Raw genomic sequence first — 19117 nt, forward strand, 5'->3', positions numbered from 1 at the left:
AACACAGTATCGTAGACTGTAGTGTATTTTTTTTTAATGATTCATTTACCTATGAGAGAGAGAGAAAGAGAGTAGGAGAAGGGGCGGAGGGAAAGTATCCCAAGTAGACTCCCTGCCAAGCATGGAGCCCAACATGGTGCTTGATCCCATGACTCTGAGATCACGACCTAAGCCAAAACCAGGAGTCAGACACTCAAGTGACTGTCCCACCCAGGAACCCCAACTACAGTGCATTTTTATTTATTTTTTATTTATTTATTTATTTTTTTTTAAAAGATTTTATTTATTTATTTGACAGAGATAGAGACAGCCAGCGAGAGAGGGAACACAAGCAGAGGGAGTGGGAGAGGAAGAAGCAGGCTCATAGCGGAGGAGCCTGATGTGGGGCTCGATCCCATAACGCCGGGATCACGCCCTGAGCCGAAGGCAGACGCTTAACCGCTGTGCCACCCAGGCGCCCCTACAGTGCATTTTTAAAGCTCTCCCAATCTAAAGACGCTACTGATTCTAAAGATTAAAGTTTCATTGTTACGATAGTACTTGACATTCTAAGAAAGCTATACAGACATTACTGTAGGTGATAAAAAGGAAGCTGACCAGGGAGGGAAAAAAAATTCACTTTTTTGAATCATATGCTACAAAATATATTTTGAACTTTAAATTTACCGAGAACTTACATGAAACACTATGAAAAGAATTGCTTTTCTTCTGCATCTACATTATCTCAGTAAGTAGTAACTTCCTTAGTTTAGCCATAATAAAAATAAATCCAAGAGACACCTCTAGTGCTCAAAGAACACAGCCTGAAAACCATGACTTCATCTCACACAGATCTCATGATAATTTCTATGTTAATCATATCCCCAATATTCCACATCCTTGGAATCCTTGGTGAACTACCAAGGATAGACATTACTCATTCACTCGGCAAAGCAGAAAAAATACTTACTACATATATTTTATACTGTTATCTTCCACAGAGGATACAAAAGTTGATAGAACATGGTCCTATCCTCAAGGCTTTAAGTCAAGTCAGAGATGAATAAACATAACAAGGTAGAAACAAAGGTGACAGGTTCTACTTCAGAAAAGGATAAACTTTTCATAGTCTGAGGATAAGAAAAAAGAAGGAGTGGGATTTAAGCTACTTTCTGAAGGAAAAGGGAGACTACAGATGGGAAATAACATTCTTAATAAAGGAGCAGCTGCAAAGATGTGTAAGGCAAATAACCTAGTTTGGCAGAAGCACAGGATATATGAAGAAAACCAAGACAGTCCTGCTAGTAAGGGCCTAGAGGCCACAGCACTTGCCCACCTATGGAGACAAGACCATATGCATAGGGAATCACCAATGTGATGGGAGATGGGTGGGGAAGGGCAGAGCAGCTGGAATTTATGAAACATAGTGATCCAAACACTGTGCAAAGCAATTTGTAGATACTCTGATTTAAATTACCAATAACCTTGAGGTATATAAAGATTATTATCTCTAATTCAAACTAAAGCTCAAAAACATTAAATAATTTGCCTAATACCACAATACCTTCCTGGTTCAGGAAAACAATAAAAGGAAATACAAAGAAGAGATCAGGATATAAATTAAGAAGCAGTGAAGGCAAAAAGGATGGGGACAGTAAAATGCCAAACTTACTTTACAAGAAAGTAACATGCCAAACAGGAAGGACAATACAGATTGAAGGCTGAAGAAACAGAGTAAAAGATAAGACAAAATACACAAAGACACGATTTAAGTCCTATGTATATTGAAGGCATTCCTGTATGAGCAAGCAACCTGGTAAGCTTTCTTAGGTACCAGCAGAAGAAAGCAGGTAAAGCACACGGGAATGAGCTTGGGAAACAAGATAAAAAGTACTATCTTCTTTGTTGCTAACTTGATCATACTTCCACTTTCTATGAAGTTACTCCTTCCTTCAAAAATATTTTATCCTATCAATCTGATTTCCTTAGCCTCAGCAACATTAATTTTTAATAATCTCCTTCACTTACAGAATCTTCACACTCTAGCCAGATTACATGCTCATTATTGAAGACAAGGATTCCAACTTGTGTGCCCCTGCAGGTATTCCATTTTCCTAGAGTATACTATACTTCTTCTCTTCTTCCAAACCTGAAAATCTACCTCTTCCAAGAAAAAGTTAACACCAAACCCACTGGATTTAAAGAAACCATAAAATGTGCATGGTTGTCATATCCTTTCACTCATTCCAAATATTCACTGAGAATCCACAAATACACCAGGTACTATAATTAAGTTCTGTGGATAGTAAGATGCATGAAGCATGGTCCTTTTACTTCTTATTTAAGAACCTCAAAGCCTCGAGGGAATGTCACAAATATAAACAATTACAGAGCAATATTAAAAGCACCTTAAATGTACATAGCAAGAGTTATGTGTTCACAGAAGAAAAAATATTACCTGGAGGATCCAAAGACTTCATTTAATAGGTGATACTCTATAAATGTGTTTTTCAGCTGTTACCAATGATACTATAAATTTTTAAGGGGCCAAGAACCAGGTCTTCTAATTTTGCTGCCCCTGAAGCTCCTAAAATTGTACTTTGAAATAAAGCTGATACCCAACAAATTTTCCTATACACACATAATCCAGCAGAATAGGTATTATTCCACAACATCGTAAGGGATATCAAATCACTAGAATATTTAACTTCAAAGAAATGGATCATTCTCACCGAACAAGATTAAAATAATCATCATTCAAATTAAAAAAACAGAAGTAGGGAACAAGATATTAGTGAGGAATGTTTATTAAAAACTATACAGCAATTGTGGGAAAAAAACAAAAGTTTCTTCAGCCTTTCCTATATGATTTCAAAGGAAGAAGTTATTTTTTTAAAAAATCCATTAGACGTTTGAAGTGTGAAGTGCATATTTTGTAAACTTTTGAGACAGTGTGTCATGTATTAAATAAAATATACAATATATAATTTAAAATGGGAATACACTTAAAAAATAAAGTAACTGGAATTTAGGTGACTATAGTTTTCTTATAAAGTAGCATTATAACAAGTTAACATTAAGATTTAACAAGCATCAAAATATATAATCTTCAAAATGTAGCAAGTAGTTCTATGTTATCAAATATGATAGCTCATAACAGTAGTTTTTAGAATTTTGCAGAACATCTTTAATTTTAAAAAAAAAGGTCACCTAAAACTTTTCTATGTGATAAAAGAGATCAATGCAAAGCTGCTTGGCTGATGTGCAAGAGTCCCAAGCCTGGTCTACTTGGCCTCCCTTTCACTCTGAAGCTCCATAAAGGCAGACAGTGTCTGCCAGTGGCTGGCACTTAGCCAAAACTCAAAAAATGCTTACAAATGAAAGAACAGGGTGTAAATCAATGAAAAAAAGAGTGAAAGTCATTGATGCACAGTAATTTTGCAATCAGAATTGCTGTTTCAAGCTTTTTTTTATTATGCCTACTTTTTTTTTTTTAATGATTTTTTATTATATTATGTTAGTCACCATACAGTACATCCCCGGTTTCCGATGTAAGGCTCGATGATTCATTAGTTGCGTATAACGCCCAGTGCACCATGCAATACGTGCCCTCCTTACTACCCATCACCGGTCTATCCCATTCCCCCACCCCCCTCCCCTCTGAGGCCCTCAGTTTGTTTCTCATAGTCCATAGTCTCTCATGTTTCATTCCCCCTTCTGATTACCCCCCCTTTCTTTATCCCTTTCTTCCCCTACTGATCATCCTAGTTCTTATGTTCCATAGATGAGAGAAATCATATGATAGTTGTCTTTCTCTGCTTGACTTATTTCACTTAGCATTATCTCCTCCAGTGCCATCCATGTTGCAGCAAATGTTGAGAATTCGTTCTTTCTGATAGCTGAGTAATATTCCATTGTATATATGGACCACAACTTCTTAATCCAGTCATCTGTTGAAGGGCATCTCGGCTCCTTCCACAATTTAGCTATTGTGGACATTGCTGCTATGAACATTGGGGTGCATATGGCCCTTCTCTTCACTACGTCTGTATCTTTGGGGTAAACACCCAGTAGTGCAATGGCTGGGTCACAGGGTAGCTCAATTTTTAACTTTTTAAGGGACCTCCACACTGTTTTCCAGAGTGGCTGTACCAACTTGCATTCCCACCAACAATGTAGGAGGGATCCCCTTTCTCCACATCCTCTCCAACAATTATTGTTTCTTGCCTTGTCTATTTTTGCCATTCTAACTGTATTATGCCTACTTTTAATAGCAACTCCAAAGTAGACTTATTTAACGATATATTAAGCACAGAAAAGTCAGGAAAAAGACTGAACTAAATTCAAGAAGCTGTATCAAAACACTGTACTAGGGCACCTGGGTGGCTCTCTGCTGCTTCTCCTGCTTGTGTTCTCTCTCTCGCTCACTCTTTCTCTCAAATAAATAAATAAAATCTTAAAAAAACAAACACTGTACTAGAAGTTGAAGGGTGGACAAAAATAGGTAAGAGAAAGTTCTTTTCCTCCAAGAATATCCTATTATTCATACTCAGTAAGTTCAAAAAAAGGCAGAATATGATAAATGGTAGAAGAGAGAAATAAAGCTCTGAGAAACTTTATCTTACTTAAATTCCAACAGGGAAGAACTATGGGGCTATTCCTGGAGGTGGTAGGATCTGATTTGACACCCAAAGACTAGGTAGAATTTCACTAGGTAAATCTTAAAAAAGTACACTTCTGGTAGAGAAAAGAGCATGAGCAAATGAATGAAAGTAACAAGTTAACTGAGCTAAACTTGAGGCCTCCTGTAGTAAAGAGAAAGAGATTACTGTAAAGGGAGATTCAAAACAGTTTGAAAGGCTACCATTCAACATAAGAAACAGTACCCTGGCAGTACAGGGAGTAAAGGACTTCACTGATCACATTAAGCATACCTATGTGCTATAATCAAATCAAGCAAATACTTACAAGGTCATTCATATTGGTTTGGCTAGCTGGATTAATTTCTTCCAAAAATTCCAAGACATAAAATGTGTATCTATCCATAAGGTGGACTCCAATTGCAGGATCGGGTTGATGCTATGAAAAAACAAAGCATATACAATGGCATATTATTCAACCATAGAAAGAAGGAAGGAAGGAAGGAAGGAAGGAAGGAAGGAAGGAAGGAAGGAAGGAAGGAAGGAAGGAAGGAAGGAAGGAAAAAGAAAGGAAGGAAGGAAAGAAAGAAAAAGAAAAGGAAGGAAGGAAGGAAGGAAGGAAGGAAGGAAGGAAGGAAGGAAAAGAAAGAAAGAAAGAAAGAAAGAAAGAAAGAAAGAAAGAAAGAAAGAAAGAAAGAAAGAAAGAGAAAGAAAGAAAGAAAGAAAGAAAGAAAGAAAGAAAGAAAGAAAGAAAGAAAGAGGCAAAAGAAAACAAAAGAGAAAAGAGAAAAGAAAAAAGAAAAGAAGAAAAAGAAATCTTGCCATTTGTGGGAACATGGATGGATCTTGAGGGCATTATACTAAATGAAATAAGTCAGAGAAAGACAAATACCATATGATCTCACCCATATGTGTAATCTAAAAACAAAGACAAGAACAAAAAACCAATCTTATAGACACAGAGAACAAGTTGGTGGTTGCCAGAAATGAGAGGTGGAGGGTAGACCAAATGGGTGAAGGAAGCCAAAGGGACAAACTTCAGTTATAAAATAAATAAGACATGGGATATAATGTACAGCATGGCAACTATAGTTAATAATACTGTATTGCATGTTTAAAAGTTACTAAGAAACTACATCTTAAAAGTTCTCATCACAAGAAAGAAAAATTCTGTAACTACGTATGGTGACTTTTTTTTTGGTCTAGTGATACATGTTAGCTAGATATATTGTGGTGATCATTTTGCAATATATACAAATATTGAATCATTATGTTGTACATCTAAAACTAACACAAGATTGTAGTCAATTATACTTCAATAAAATTTTTTTAAAGATTTTATTTATTTATTTGACAGAGAGAGAAAGCACAAGCAGGGGGAGCAGCAGGCAGAGGGAGAGGGAGAAGCAGGCTTCCTGCTGAGTGGGGAGCCCAATGTGGGCCTTGATCCCATGACCCTGGGATCATGACCTGAGCTGAAGGCAGATGTTTAACCACCTGAACAATCCAGGCGCCCCTTCAATAAAATTTTTTTAAAAAGCAAAGCAGAAAAAAGAAGTATATGTCTAATAACGTCATTATAAGAAAATGTTTTAAATGCAATCAAAATTTCCTTCTAAGGCATTAAAAAGTCTAAGAATAAAAAAAAAGATATATTCATAAAGCATATAAGTGATTTCCAAAATAGCTACATATTCCAAAGACAATGCAGTTTACAAATGGGGAATAGGGCAATATGCACCTACCGAGAGTGAATCTTCTCCCACTTGGCTACTAGCTAAAGCCATTATGTTAGGAGAGTAGAATCGTTCATACATGGATGCTCCTTGACAAGTATCAATAATAAACAGTAACTCGTTGTAGCTGAAAGAAAAGTGGTAATATCTTTAACATGAATCATGCTGTTTATCAAACATTAACTAATATTTTTACAATACTTGCATAACATGTTGAAGTCATATCTTAGTCATTTCGTTAGTTAAAAATTTGGGAGTTTTCAGAATTCCCAATACAAATTTGATATTAGAAATATTAAAGCTATAATCTTGTCCAAGGATACTACCTCAACAGGCTGTACCACAAAATGGCTGTTCCAACTCTTTTGCCCTCCCTTATCTTGGCCACATGAATCAGAATCCAAATCAACCTTCAATTCAAAAAACACTTATTTGGGACCCAGGCTATCCTAGAAAATGAGCCAGATTCAGGAAAAAACATATATGACTTAGTCACCATACTCAAAAAGCTTAAAATCTAACTGGAAGAGAAACACATAAACATTTAACCAAATGGAATGTGCTAAGAGTTACAAATAGTTATTAGAGCCTATAGCATGCCTGACCCTCAGCTGGAGATACAGCAGTCCCTGTCTTCATAGAGGTTAGAGTGTAACAAAGTCAAAGTGCTCTAAGAGCACTGAGAAAGGAAGAGAGGGGGCTGTAAAGAAAGGCAGGTCAGAGAAAGGTGATGTCTGGCCTGGGCAATGAAGGGTGAGTTATTTTAACTAAAAAAGAAAGGAAGAGCATATTCCAGGAGAGGAAAAAGGCTCTACTAAGCCACCTAAGTTTGAAAAAGTATAATTGTTTCAGAAAAGGGGACTAGTACTATGTAGTTAGGATTTACATTAAATTTGGGGAAATGGAGGAAATCAATTTCAAAAAGGTAGGGTAGTAGGGTCAATCTATGTAGTATCCCACATGAAGTATGGATCTTATCCTTTAAGTCTGAGGAAGTCAAGCAGGGCTTGTTTTTTAAAGTGAAAATAACATAATCAGCTCTGTATTTTAGAATGAGCTGCCTAGCTGGTGAAAGTAGGGAGCAGATATGTTTTTCAAAGGTTTCTCTCAGACACCTGTACAAGGTAAACAACTAACATTGCACCTAGAAAAGAAAGCAAGCAATCTTGCGCCATAATATCTAAGCAGGTGATAAAAGGAACAATTCATACGACATATTCATTCTGAGACAAAAGTCTGTGGAGGCCTCTGAGGATCGGAAACATCTAAGGTTACGAGGGGCAGTACAGTAAAACGACTGGAGCACTTAGGAATGAGTCCTAGTGAGGGACTTACTAGTTGTGCAGTCTGGCAAGTTAACCTATTTATGCCTCAATTTACTCATGTGTGAAAATAGGAATAATAATAGTATCTACCTCATGGGGTTGTTACTGAAATTAAATGACACAGCATATATAAAACAGTGCCTAGCACCTAGTATACATGCAATAAATGTAAACCACGAATAAGAAAAAACCAGTACTTAGCAAAAGCTTCCCTTCGATACTACCATTCATTCTGCTTATGCACATAATTCAATTTTACAATTAATTTGTAGCAGAGTTGTATACATATTTCTCTTTTCCACTAGATTTTAAACACTGTGAAGGCAGAATAAGCATCATATTCCTTTCCGTGCCATGTGTTTAGAAGGTAACCCGTAAGTATTTATCGAAGGTAATCAAGTTAAAAAGCACTTTCTGCTGCTTTATATTCACTTACATTCATATGACAACTTTCAACTAGAGAGGTGCTCACCATGGATTACTAACAATATATCATCCTTAATGTGGGTTAGATTACAAATATTACATTAATCATAATTTCAGCATTTTTTCCAAGGAAGAAATACGTATCGCTATCGCACGGAAAGTCAGAGAATGTACAAAAAGTAACATTAGGCTGAAGTTGGAAAATAAATATATGTTCACCATCCCCCTACATTATGGGGAACTTGATTGGTGGGATCCTTATTTCCTCCAAAAACATTGCTAAATAACAGAAAGATGATCTTAAAGGGTTAACTTTTTTTTATGCTCTTCAAGAACACTAAGTTTTCTTTTAAAAATAGTTCAGTAGAAATAACATACATCTAAAAGAGTAGAAGTTATTAAAGTAAGTTAAAATCTCATAAAATAGGATCTACAAATCTACTAACCATGGAAAAATTAGGTACTAATTTATCTTATGAAAAGTAGTCATTTGCTAATTACCGTCTTTTTTGCCACATTTGCTCAAAAGCATCTGCAAGTTCTATGTTGGTAATTTCTTCAGAATCTTGAAATTTCAAGAAACCATTTCCACCATGTCCTTGTAGGAAGAGTTAAAGAAGATCAAATACATACATTTTTTAAATGCATACTGCATACATCCAGATATAAACATTTACTTCATTCATGGCAATATTTTAATATCACTTGTTATTTTATACTCTAAACTGAAAAGTACTATGAAAACAAAAAAATAATTTTCTGTTACACCAATTAAAAATAGAATAATGATAGACTGTGCAAAAAATAGCAGATATAATATCTTCACAAGTTCTTTTATCATTCCATTCTATAAAAGCACATTTATATTTTTGCACTGGCTCCATTATTATGTCAGAAGTGAGTTTCTAGAGATAAATAATTTCTCAAATACCAGGCAAACATTTTGGTGAGAAAGGGGTCCCATAGTATGCTAGTACTAGTCATAGTGTATACTTGGAATGCTATACTACCGAAGTGTCGTTCTCACATATAAATTAAAGTTTCTACTACCAACAACCACTATCCCATGACAGCTGACCAGAAGACTGTGACATTAGAGCCAGTCTGTCTGGATTCAAATGCTAGCTTGCCACTTAACGACTGTATTAATTTAGGCAAATAACTTACTCTTTTTATGCCTCAGTTTCCCTAGCTGTAAGTAAGAAATACATCAGCCCCATAGTAGAACGCCTATAAAGCTCCTTTGTGTGGATTTTTAAAAGGTACTTCCCACAGGGCTTCAAAGTAGAAAAATCTGTCTATTTCAGTGGCCCCTCTGAATATATGCAGTTCTGTGAGCTCAAAAGTGATTAGTAGTTATATCTTTGTGGGGGAAATATGATACTTCTTCCTCCCATTAGAACAACTCTACGGCAGGGCACAGAGCTTACTATGTGTAAACATATACTAGATGGCAGCTCCCACTCAACCCCCTAGCCAAACACTTATGTGCAGTGCACAGCCCACACAGCTATATATAATAGCACCTAAATTTTTGGATTACTGTAAGGATGAAATGAATTCATACACACACTGATTTACAATACTGACTGAGGTACAATAACCCTCATTAAATATTAGCTATTATCATTTTATTATAACTGTCAGCCTTCCTACTCTCTTACATGGATTGGCAAATTTTCTGTAAAGGGCCAGGTAGTAAATGTTTTAGACTTATGGCCCATATGGTTTCTGTTGCAACTACTGGACTCTTGCCACTGTAGTGTAAAAGTAGGCAAAGACAATAAGTAAAACAAATGGATGCAACCAGTTCTAATACAACTTTATTTCTAAAACAGACAACCTTCCGTGGGCCACAGTTTATCAAATACTATCTTTGACTATTGGAATTTTTTCCCTACCTGGAGCTATCCTGAAAGAGTATCCATAGACTTAGAAAAAAAGTTGTACAACCTGTAGTTTAGTACTGTACTTCATAATATTTGACACAAAAACTTGAAAATTTCTTATCACTGTCAGATAAACTAAAATGACAATATTCCTGACATAGCTCTGCTAATTTATAAAGTTTTTAAATTAATTGAATCTGAAAAGCTGTAAGTAAATGCAACACGACAGACAAAGAAAAATACACCACCAGGTAGAAGTCAGTAACCATCCTGCTGTGTGACATCTAAAACCATTCTGCAAATGTTTTATCATCAGTTGAATGGAATGCCCTCCGAAAACATTTTTAAATATTGTTTGATCAACATTCATATGTACTAAATACTACCATAAAACAGAGCACTGGAAATAAAAAGGTGAACATTATCAATGACATCTTGGAGTTCAAAATCTAATGAAGGCAATAAATATCCAAACAAGAAAGTAGTAAGTTAAATGCTCATAAAGAAACTACAGATTAACGTGGGAGTGCAAAGAGGAGAGCCTACACCAGCCAAGGAGCTAAGAAGTATCTCTGGGCAATTATAAAATATATACCAGGACGCTTCTGAGGGGTAAAGGAGGCACTATTAATAATTACATTAGGATAACAGGTGTAAACTACAATTGTCCCAGGCAATTGGAGATATAGGTCACCCTAGACTTACAGAGGAAAATCACCAAAGGAAGTGACTCCTGAGCTAAGACTAAAAAGATCAGGAATAATCAGGTAGGCAAAGTGAACTGAGAAGACATCAATAAACAAAGGTAACAACTTAAGCAAATGTTTAGAGGATGGAAAAAGTCCTAGAAGAAAATTAGAGAAAGTGCAAGAGCTAAAATGAAATAAATAATATCACTAAATAATAATATATATTGTTATATATATTACATATATAACTAAATAAACAATAAAACTAAACTATATAATTAAGACTTTATCTCCGATATTCCTCAAAGTATAGACAAAAGACTATTACAGTTTGTATGTATTTAACATATTTAAAATGCAGTTTCATAAGCCCCACCCCGTACCAAAACTAAATCAGAATTTTAAAGACCTGAGTATCTGCATTCAGATAATCCTGATACACATTAAAATTTGAGACTCCATCAACAAGAAACCATTGTAAAGTTTTATGCAGAGGAAGGACAGATTGGCAATTTTTATTAACTACTTTAGTTAATCCTGTTAATCATCAGGAGACAAAACTGAAGGCAACAAGGCTATAGCAGGGATACTACATAAAAGGTAATAAGCTTTACCAGGGTAATAGTTAAAAAAAAAAAATAGAGATAATAATCTAAGGGACAGTATAAAATGTTATGCTGCCTCCAAATATCATTTCAAGTTGTCATGAGAAAAGAGAACTACAAAACAAACTATTTTAACAAAAATTCATTTAAGGCGTTTAAATTTCTTTCCATGAAGATTTCTTCTTGAGGAGAATCACAATATATTCTATTTCTAAATACCTAAATTCTCAAATTACCTGTCATATAAATAAGAATATTGCTCCTATCATCAGAAAGAAGACGTTTTGACCGAGGAGTACTAGGTGGGATCCTGCCAGTTAATACCCGTAAAAAATTCTCCACAGTTACCTGGAAAAAAAAGAAATCAGGGGATGAAACAGAATCAGGGGAAACGTGATAATTTTTTTTTTTTCAAAAACATTCCTTCTTCTTTCTCTATATATTACTCAGCATAAACTGAAAATAAAGCACAAAGTGAAATATAACTCAAATTTATTCATTTAAATATATATCTGAGTTAACTTGCTTCCATTAAATACTAATAGCTAACAAAACTATCCTGGGGAAAAATCAGTTGATTAAATTTAAAACTTTAAATTCTATGCAAAGTATTGCCCAAAATTTAAAAATTATTAATGTCTTCAGAGGCAATTCTTTGGAAAGATACAAAATAAAGAAACTTGAATAAATTCAGCAACATTATAACTATTGCAATTGATTAGTACAACTACCTAGTGAATTCTACATAAACCCTGAAAGACAGGTCCATCATGAATCATAAAAATAAAACCATAAGGATAGTTCCGTAAATAATCCCCAAATTGTGTATCTTTGATTTTTTAATATATTTTGTTCTTAAATTTTATTAGGGATATCTTCAACATGTAAAAAATTCATTGCACTTTAAACCAGATTTCCCAACCTGGACTTTGTGGACCTCTAGGATTCTTTGAAAGCATATTTAAAGTTATATCACACAGATCTAAATTTAAAAAGCAGAAAATTTGGGGTGCCTGGGTGACTCAGTCGTTAGGCATCTGCCTTCGGCTCAGGTCATGATCCCAGGCCACGTCCCCAAAGAGCTTACAGGCTGGGAGGAGACAGAGATGATTTTCAAATTGCTTTAAAACAGGTCCAGGAACACAAAAAATTGTCTTACTTTTGGTAGGCTTGGTAAAAGGGGAAGGATTATTGAGGTAGACTTCACCAAGAAGATTTCAAATTTTAAACATCTTCATTACCTATTAAATTTAAAATGAAGTTTCAAAGGGAAAAACACAGTATGATGCCATTTTTCAAATTTACATTTTAATTTTTAATCATATGCATAAAAACACTGGAAGCATCTTAAAAGTGATTACCTCTAAGTAGTGGAAATATAGGTGAGTTTTTTGTTAATCATTTAAATTTTTCCTCAATTAATATATATACTAAATATATAAAACTTGAAATTTTAGGTCAAATATGAAAGACGAATAATGAATTTACTGTAAAAAAAAAAAAGTTGATACATGAAACCTCACTAAAATACTCTAACATAAAAGCCAAGAAAAAGTTGTTCTATCCCAGATATATATATGAAATTTCATGCTGTGTTAGTTTTACTCCGGTATTGTTTCCTTAATATGAACTCCAGAGACAGAATTATATCAAAGCTTCAGTGACGATTATGTACAAAGTTCAAAGAAAAAAAAAAAAAAGACTATTTTATTCTACCACAATTTAAAATTTAAAAGTAATGATAACTACATTTCAAAAACGTTGCTAAATCAATGTTACCTCATAACTTCTATAATCCACTTCCACATCATCTCCATATACATTTAGTTCCATATTCTTGTGACTAAACACTGTAGCTGGTTTGGGATTTCTAGGGTTGCATGCCATATCGTCTGCAAGCATCAGAACAATGTGACTAGAAAAAAAAAAAATTCCAGTAACTATCCTACTTAAACCAGTAAGTTAAAAGCAGATACACTTTATTTATATCATGAGACAATTATGTTCATTCTTTTCATTAAAAATAACTTAAAATAATTATTGAGTACATATTTAAAAAGAGCTCTTTAATTGTTTTCATATCCTGATGTAGTATAAGCTTTAAAGCAAAGAAATTAGAGCAATCTGGCATGAATTTATCCACAGAACTTGAAGTTACTAACTTAAATTTTTTCCCAACATAGTGTATTTTATGCCATAGAGCAAAGGAAGCTGAAGGAGCTACACTGTCTTCCCCAAACATTTTTTTTTAATTTCAGTAATATTTGACATTCTTTAGATTTACCGACTCCAAATTAAACTATGATATTCCAAAGAATTTAACTTTCAGAATCGCAACTGCTTAAGTATGAAAACATGCAAGTGCAGTCAGGGGGTGCCACAGGAACATATCCCGGCCCAGTCACTCTTCACTGGCTCCACTCCACCTCCGTAAGAGACTAGGTACTGAAATAGCTCCCTCCCTGGCCTCCTGGTTCCACTCCTGCCCTCTTACAGGTCATTTTCCTTAAAATTACGAGTCACCTTTCTGAAATAAGTCAAATCATTACACTTTCTCACTTAAAATCCTCCAAAGACTCCCCATTTTAATTAGAGGAAAACTGAAACTCCTTTCATGGTCTAAAAGGCTTACTTTAATGTGGCTTCTGTCTACCTCTAACTGCAGCTCCTACCATCCACGTTCACTGTGCTCCTTCCACACTAGCCTTTCTGTTCAGGACTATGCCAAGCCATTACCACTTTAGGGGCTACTGACCAAATAAATTTAGACTTCTCCCAAATCTTTCTATTATCCCAATCTCAGTTGAGCTACTCCATTCTCATTACATGTTTTATTTTCTGCAGGTCATTTATGAATTTGAAATCCCCATCACATCCTGCCACTACCCCTACTGGAATATAAGCTCTCCGAGCACAGGGGCTTTCTCTATCCTGCTCACCACTGTATCACTCACATTCAGGCTTGGTAAAAGAGCCTGGCAGATAGTAAGTATTCAATAAATATCTGTTGAGTGAATGAAACATTTTCATTTTTGCATACATTTTCTTTGAGAGAAAATTATAAAATTTATCTTAAATACTTCTCATCTTGATCTTACTATTAAAAGTGGTGAACATGAATCAGGCAATTCTACCATATACTTGAGCTTCCCAAACATAAGGGAAAAACTAATGTGGTATACATAATTAGTTTGGCAGGAGATAGCAAGAAGAAAGTGTTCTGCTGCATATGTTCCAAATACATTAAAGTTCAAAACTGAAACATTGTGATTTTTCTTGAGAATTGGCTAGATTTCTATTTTGAAAGGGTTCCAACCCTGTCACATTCAAAGATCAAATCTTCAGCTGTTACTGATTCATGCTCACAGAATGGTGAAGTTATTCCTCTTAAAATGGAAAATATATCTTTCCTTTTTTCAAAACGTAAGATGACTAACTTACACTAAGTTATTATCAATCACCTTTTTTGTTATAAACCACTATTAAATAAGACTGAACTGACCTCCAAATCTCAATATAAGACCATTCCTTTAGGCCATCTATTTGATTAACAGTTAATTTTAATCTATGAAATTAAAGACCATTCAATATCTATACAATGTCAATGTCATAAAGAAGCAGTAATTTCAGCTTAAAATTATAAATTCAGGGGTGCCTGGGTGGCTCAGTCGGTTAAGCATCCGACTCTTGGTTTTGGCTCAGTTCACGAACTCAGGGTCATGAGATCAAGCCCCACATCATCCGGGCTCCCTCCTGGCTCCATGCTCAGCGGGGAGTCTGCTTAGGATTCTCTCTTCCTCTCCCTCTCCCCCTCCCCCTGCTTTCTTTCTCTTTCTGTCTCTAAAATAAATAAATAAATCTTTTAAAAAATCATAAATTCAATCAATATTTTTCCCACAGACAATTTTGAGCCTCCATATAAGTACTATAACCCTCAGTTAACATAAAATTTTAAAAAATCATTTTATTTGTGGATAATCAATGAGAAAAGCAGCACTGGGAACAGACAATTTCAAAGGTTTAGAAGTCCAACCACATATTCTAATTCACTGTTTCTAAAACTTAAGAAACGTTCAGAACTCTTTTCTGGAGGAAAAAAAAAATTCTCACTTGGTCCAGGTGTTAAATTATTTGTATAATGAAACTTACATATATAAATGAAAGTTAACTCCTTAGGCTTATAGTTCTTATAAAACTATGAATAAATACAAAATTATCAATCACATTTTAACAAAATTACCAAACTAATAGTACTCTAAAAACATTAACTCCATTTGAAGAAGGATGTTATTTTGCTAAAACTAACTGACTGCTGTTGTATTTAACAGTAGAAAGAGATAATATCCGTCCTGGTTCTACACTTTATTTTTTTTTCCTATATTTTGATATCTACACTACAATATAACTCGATAATACAGAAAATATTCACAAAAGTATGTTGCACAAAATGCAATTCATAAATTCCTGTTATGTTATGTTACTTGACTGTTCAGGGATCAGATTTTATATTTAAGACTTTGCCAATAAATATTCTTCAAACATCAGTTATTATGAGACCTAACTTGTTGACTCCTTAAAGTGTCTTTTTCACTTGAATATCCAGTGAGCATCCCAGCAGTTATTTAAGTCTTCACTAAGTTGGTATCAAATCAATCACTGCTGGAATCAAAACCAAAGAAAATAAATCTACACTGAAGACATACTACTACATTCCTATAAATAATGACAGCAACTTGCTTTGTATCTTATTAAAATTAAGAAAAAAATCCCTCAAATATATCCAACTGATACAAGAATATGATATTCTTACAGTCTGGCAATCTTATACTACCATGTGTGATGACTCAACTCTCACACTCTATTCAAGGCCCTGCAAAACCTACATCACACGACAAATCATATGGCAATATGGCCTTCTCTAAACACAAAACCAAAAGAAAAAGTGAGCACAGAAATTGTATAAAGTTCAAACTGGGTTGGAATCCAAACAATATGTCGGTTGTTTACATGAGTTTCCACATATTTTATTTTTATTTTTTAGAGAGAGAAAGAGCTTGCGTGGCGGGGGGGGGCAGAGGGAGAGATAGTATCAAGAAGGCTCCGCACAGTGCTGAGCCCAAGGAGGGGGGGTCTGATCTCACCACCCTGAAATCATGACCTGAGCCAAAAACAAGAGTCAGACACTTAACTAACTAAGCCACCCAGGCCCCCTTCTACATATTTTAAATCACGCATTCTTGCTAATTAAAAAAATAATGAGGACATACCTATATATATCTACTAATTTGTACATCATATGTATTTGCTACTTTAAATATATATAATGAGTATTAATGAAGCATAACTTCTTTACTTTTATAGATTAAAAAAAACTAATATTTTCTTCCCTTACCACTCTTTGGTATCTGATTTAATACCTTGATCAAGAATACCTTGACCATGCTTATATAGACTTTAAGGGCAATTAAAATAAAAACGAAATTTTAAACCTTCTCAAAAAAAGAGGGCACGAAACACAATTTGAGAAACATGTCGGGGGGAGGGAGTCTAAAATAAATACATTCCATTATGTTTGCCAAACATTAAAGGAACAGGTAAACCCTGCATCAAGGCTGCTAGGCCATTCTTTTACTCACCTCCCTAAAGTTCTTCCTTGACCCAATCAGGAACCAGGAACCAATGGGTTAAAAAAGAGCCCATTTTAAATAAATGAGTAATCTTTCACTTCCTTACACTATTAGAGTGTGACATTTCAAAAAGCATAGCTCCTCATTTATTAATAGACTGGTATTACCTTAATAAAAATTTTTCACTGAATTAAATTTAAATAAATTACTGTGTTGGTAAAGTGTTTTTTAAATGTTCCCTTAAAACTGCTATACACTCTATTGCCCTGCTACTAATCAGGTAATTCCACCTGAGATCATCTTTAGCTCCCAGAGCTAGGATCACCAGGCTTATCTTCAGTAATATCAATATCCCAACGTAGAAGAGTAGCTGAAATTAAGGCAGCAGGAGATCTGAGAATCATAGGGATCTTTGATGCTTTCTCTTAAATATCTGGCTTTCTGTTCATAGGTGTTGCTTTTTTTTCCCCCTGATATAAATTCAGGATACTCTGTAGATTATTGCTTCTGTAGCAATGTAGTGACTATTGGACAAAGCAAATTCAACAAATTTTGTGTATAATCATTAGCTTGATAACAGAATAATTTACTTTTAGGCTTTTCTCCTCCTTTTCTTCTATGTCTTGAGAAATTTCCAAGCCAATAAATCTCATCACCAATGTACTATGAAGCTAATCATAACAAATCTGCTAGCCACAGGTTCTAGACCATTAGGATTTTCTAAATTACTTTCAATTTGCCAAATGTCAAACAACTGGCATTACTAGGCTATAGGATGCCAAGTATTTTATACTTATATTATTAGAAATAAAACTCAAAAACTGCATTGCAGAGATGGGAAATCAACAGTAGCAGACATGTCATATGAGGGTAGAGCTAGCTAGTTATAGCCTCGTGTATTTAAAGTCACATGTGGTTTAGTATAATAATAGAACATTTATTGAGCACTTGGTATATCTCGGGCACTGTACTAATAAGATAAGCACATTGTAAGAATTATCTCATACATTATTTCCAAGACATGTATTATTTTACAGGTTATGAAACTGAGGCACACAGAAGTTTAAATGTCCTGGGTCACAAAGCTAGTAAATAGTAGAGTTAGGATTCCAACCCAGTTTGTTTGACATAATAATTTATTTGCTCTTAAGAATCCTATAACACCCTTAAATTATATGACCTAGGATTTGGAAGGATATAATGATGTGTTTTGTTTTATGTTGATAATTTAATCAACTCAGGTGATTAAATGAACTCATTATTGCTGTTCAATATTTATAGCACATAACTGACATAAAATAGGCCCTTGAAATTCAAAATGGAACCATCAAGAGACCTTAGCAAACTTTCAAATCAAAGAATAGCACTAGAGCATATAATTTCTCCTTTAAATGTAGTAAGGTATAACTTAAAATTTTAAGTGCCCACTTAAATGCAAAAATCAGAGAACAGAACTTCAAAGAGGTACAGAGATTAATGTTCTACACAGTCTCCAATCAATTCCCGGGAGCCCCTGACTTTTCTACAGAAAGGCAGTGGGATTACATCCTGCTGCAGGGCCTTCCCTCACCAGATCTTTTCAGCCACCAAGCCTGACATTTTCACTCTCAACCATCTGCACCTGCTCCTGTAGCCTATACCAAGTCTTCACTGCTTCATCTCTGCTTCCAAACACTCCCCAATCTTAATCCCTCTTCCAATAATGGGGGAGGGGCAAGCAGCAGAGATGCCTCACCCATGCCCTTCCCCTTTCCAATAGGCAAGTTTTTTGTTTGTTTGTTTTTTATTTCTTCCCCATTTTCCATTGTTCAATTTCCCACTGACTAGTTTACTGACTGACTCAAGCACACCAGCCTCAAGGCTTGGAATTCAAATCTGTGCATTATATTACCCAAAATTATAAGTTACTATATTTCTCGACCATTATGGATGGCTCACAGAAACAGTCAATAGTCAAATAAAGAATGTTGCATTATTTGTCAAAATAGAAAGGATAAAATTTTAAATTTTTTTAAAATCTTAAATTCCACAATATGTGGAATCTTTCACATATTCTCATGTTTAACAGAAATTTTACCTTTGTTATTTTTCTAGTAATGATCTGTACTGATTTAGTCAGGTTTCCCCCAATTCAAACACTTTATATCAAGTATCTTGGAGTCTTGTTTAGCACCAGTAGATTTTATTAGTCTATATGTAAA

The 19117-nt window shown here is 34.7% G+C and overlaps 1 protein-coding gene across 3 annotated transcripts in view; it reads right to left on the reverse strand.

Annotated features, from left to right (window-relative positions):
* Positions 1 to 19117, reverse strand: part of PIGK (phosphatidylinositol glycan anchor biosynthesis class K) — a 110758-nt gene that overhangs the window by 63599 nt on the left and 28042 nt on the right. For all 3 annotated transcript variants that reach the window (XR_015726270.1, XM_087866016.1, XM_045801987.2), the window contains exons 4-8: positions 13069 to 13204; positions 11526 to 11637; positions 8608 to 8704; positions 6365 to 6482; positions 4948 to 5058 (exon numbers count right to left, since the gene is read on the reverse strand). Coding sequence is in view for 2 of the 3 variants with exons in the window: in XM_087866016.1 (XP_087722142.1) it covers positions 4948 to 5058; positions 6365 to 6482; positions 8608 to 8704; positions 11526 to 11637; positions 13069 to 13204 (574 nt within the window). In the remaining variant the exon portion in view is untranslated. The remainder of the gene's footprint in view (positions 1 to 4947; positions 5059 to 6364; positions 6483 to 8607; positions 8705 to 11525; positions 11638 to 13068; positions 13205 to 19117) is intronic.

Source organism: Ursus americanus, chromosome 12 (assembly GCF_024610735.1).
Source record: "Ursus americanus isolate L20-20 chromosome 12, mUrsAme1.1.p, whole genome shotgun sequence".
Classification (NCBI taxonomy): domain Eukaryota; kingdom Metazoa; phylum Chordata; class Mammalia; order Carnivora; family Ursidae; genus Ursus; species Ursus americanus.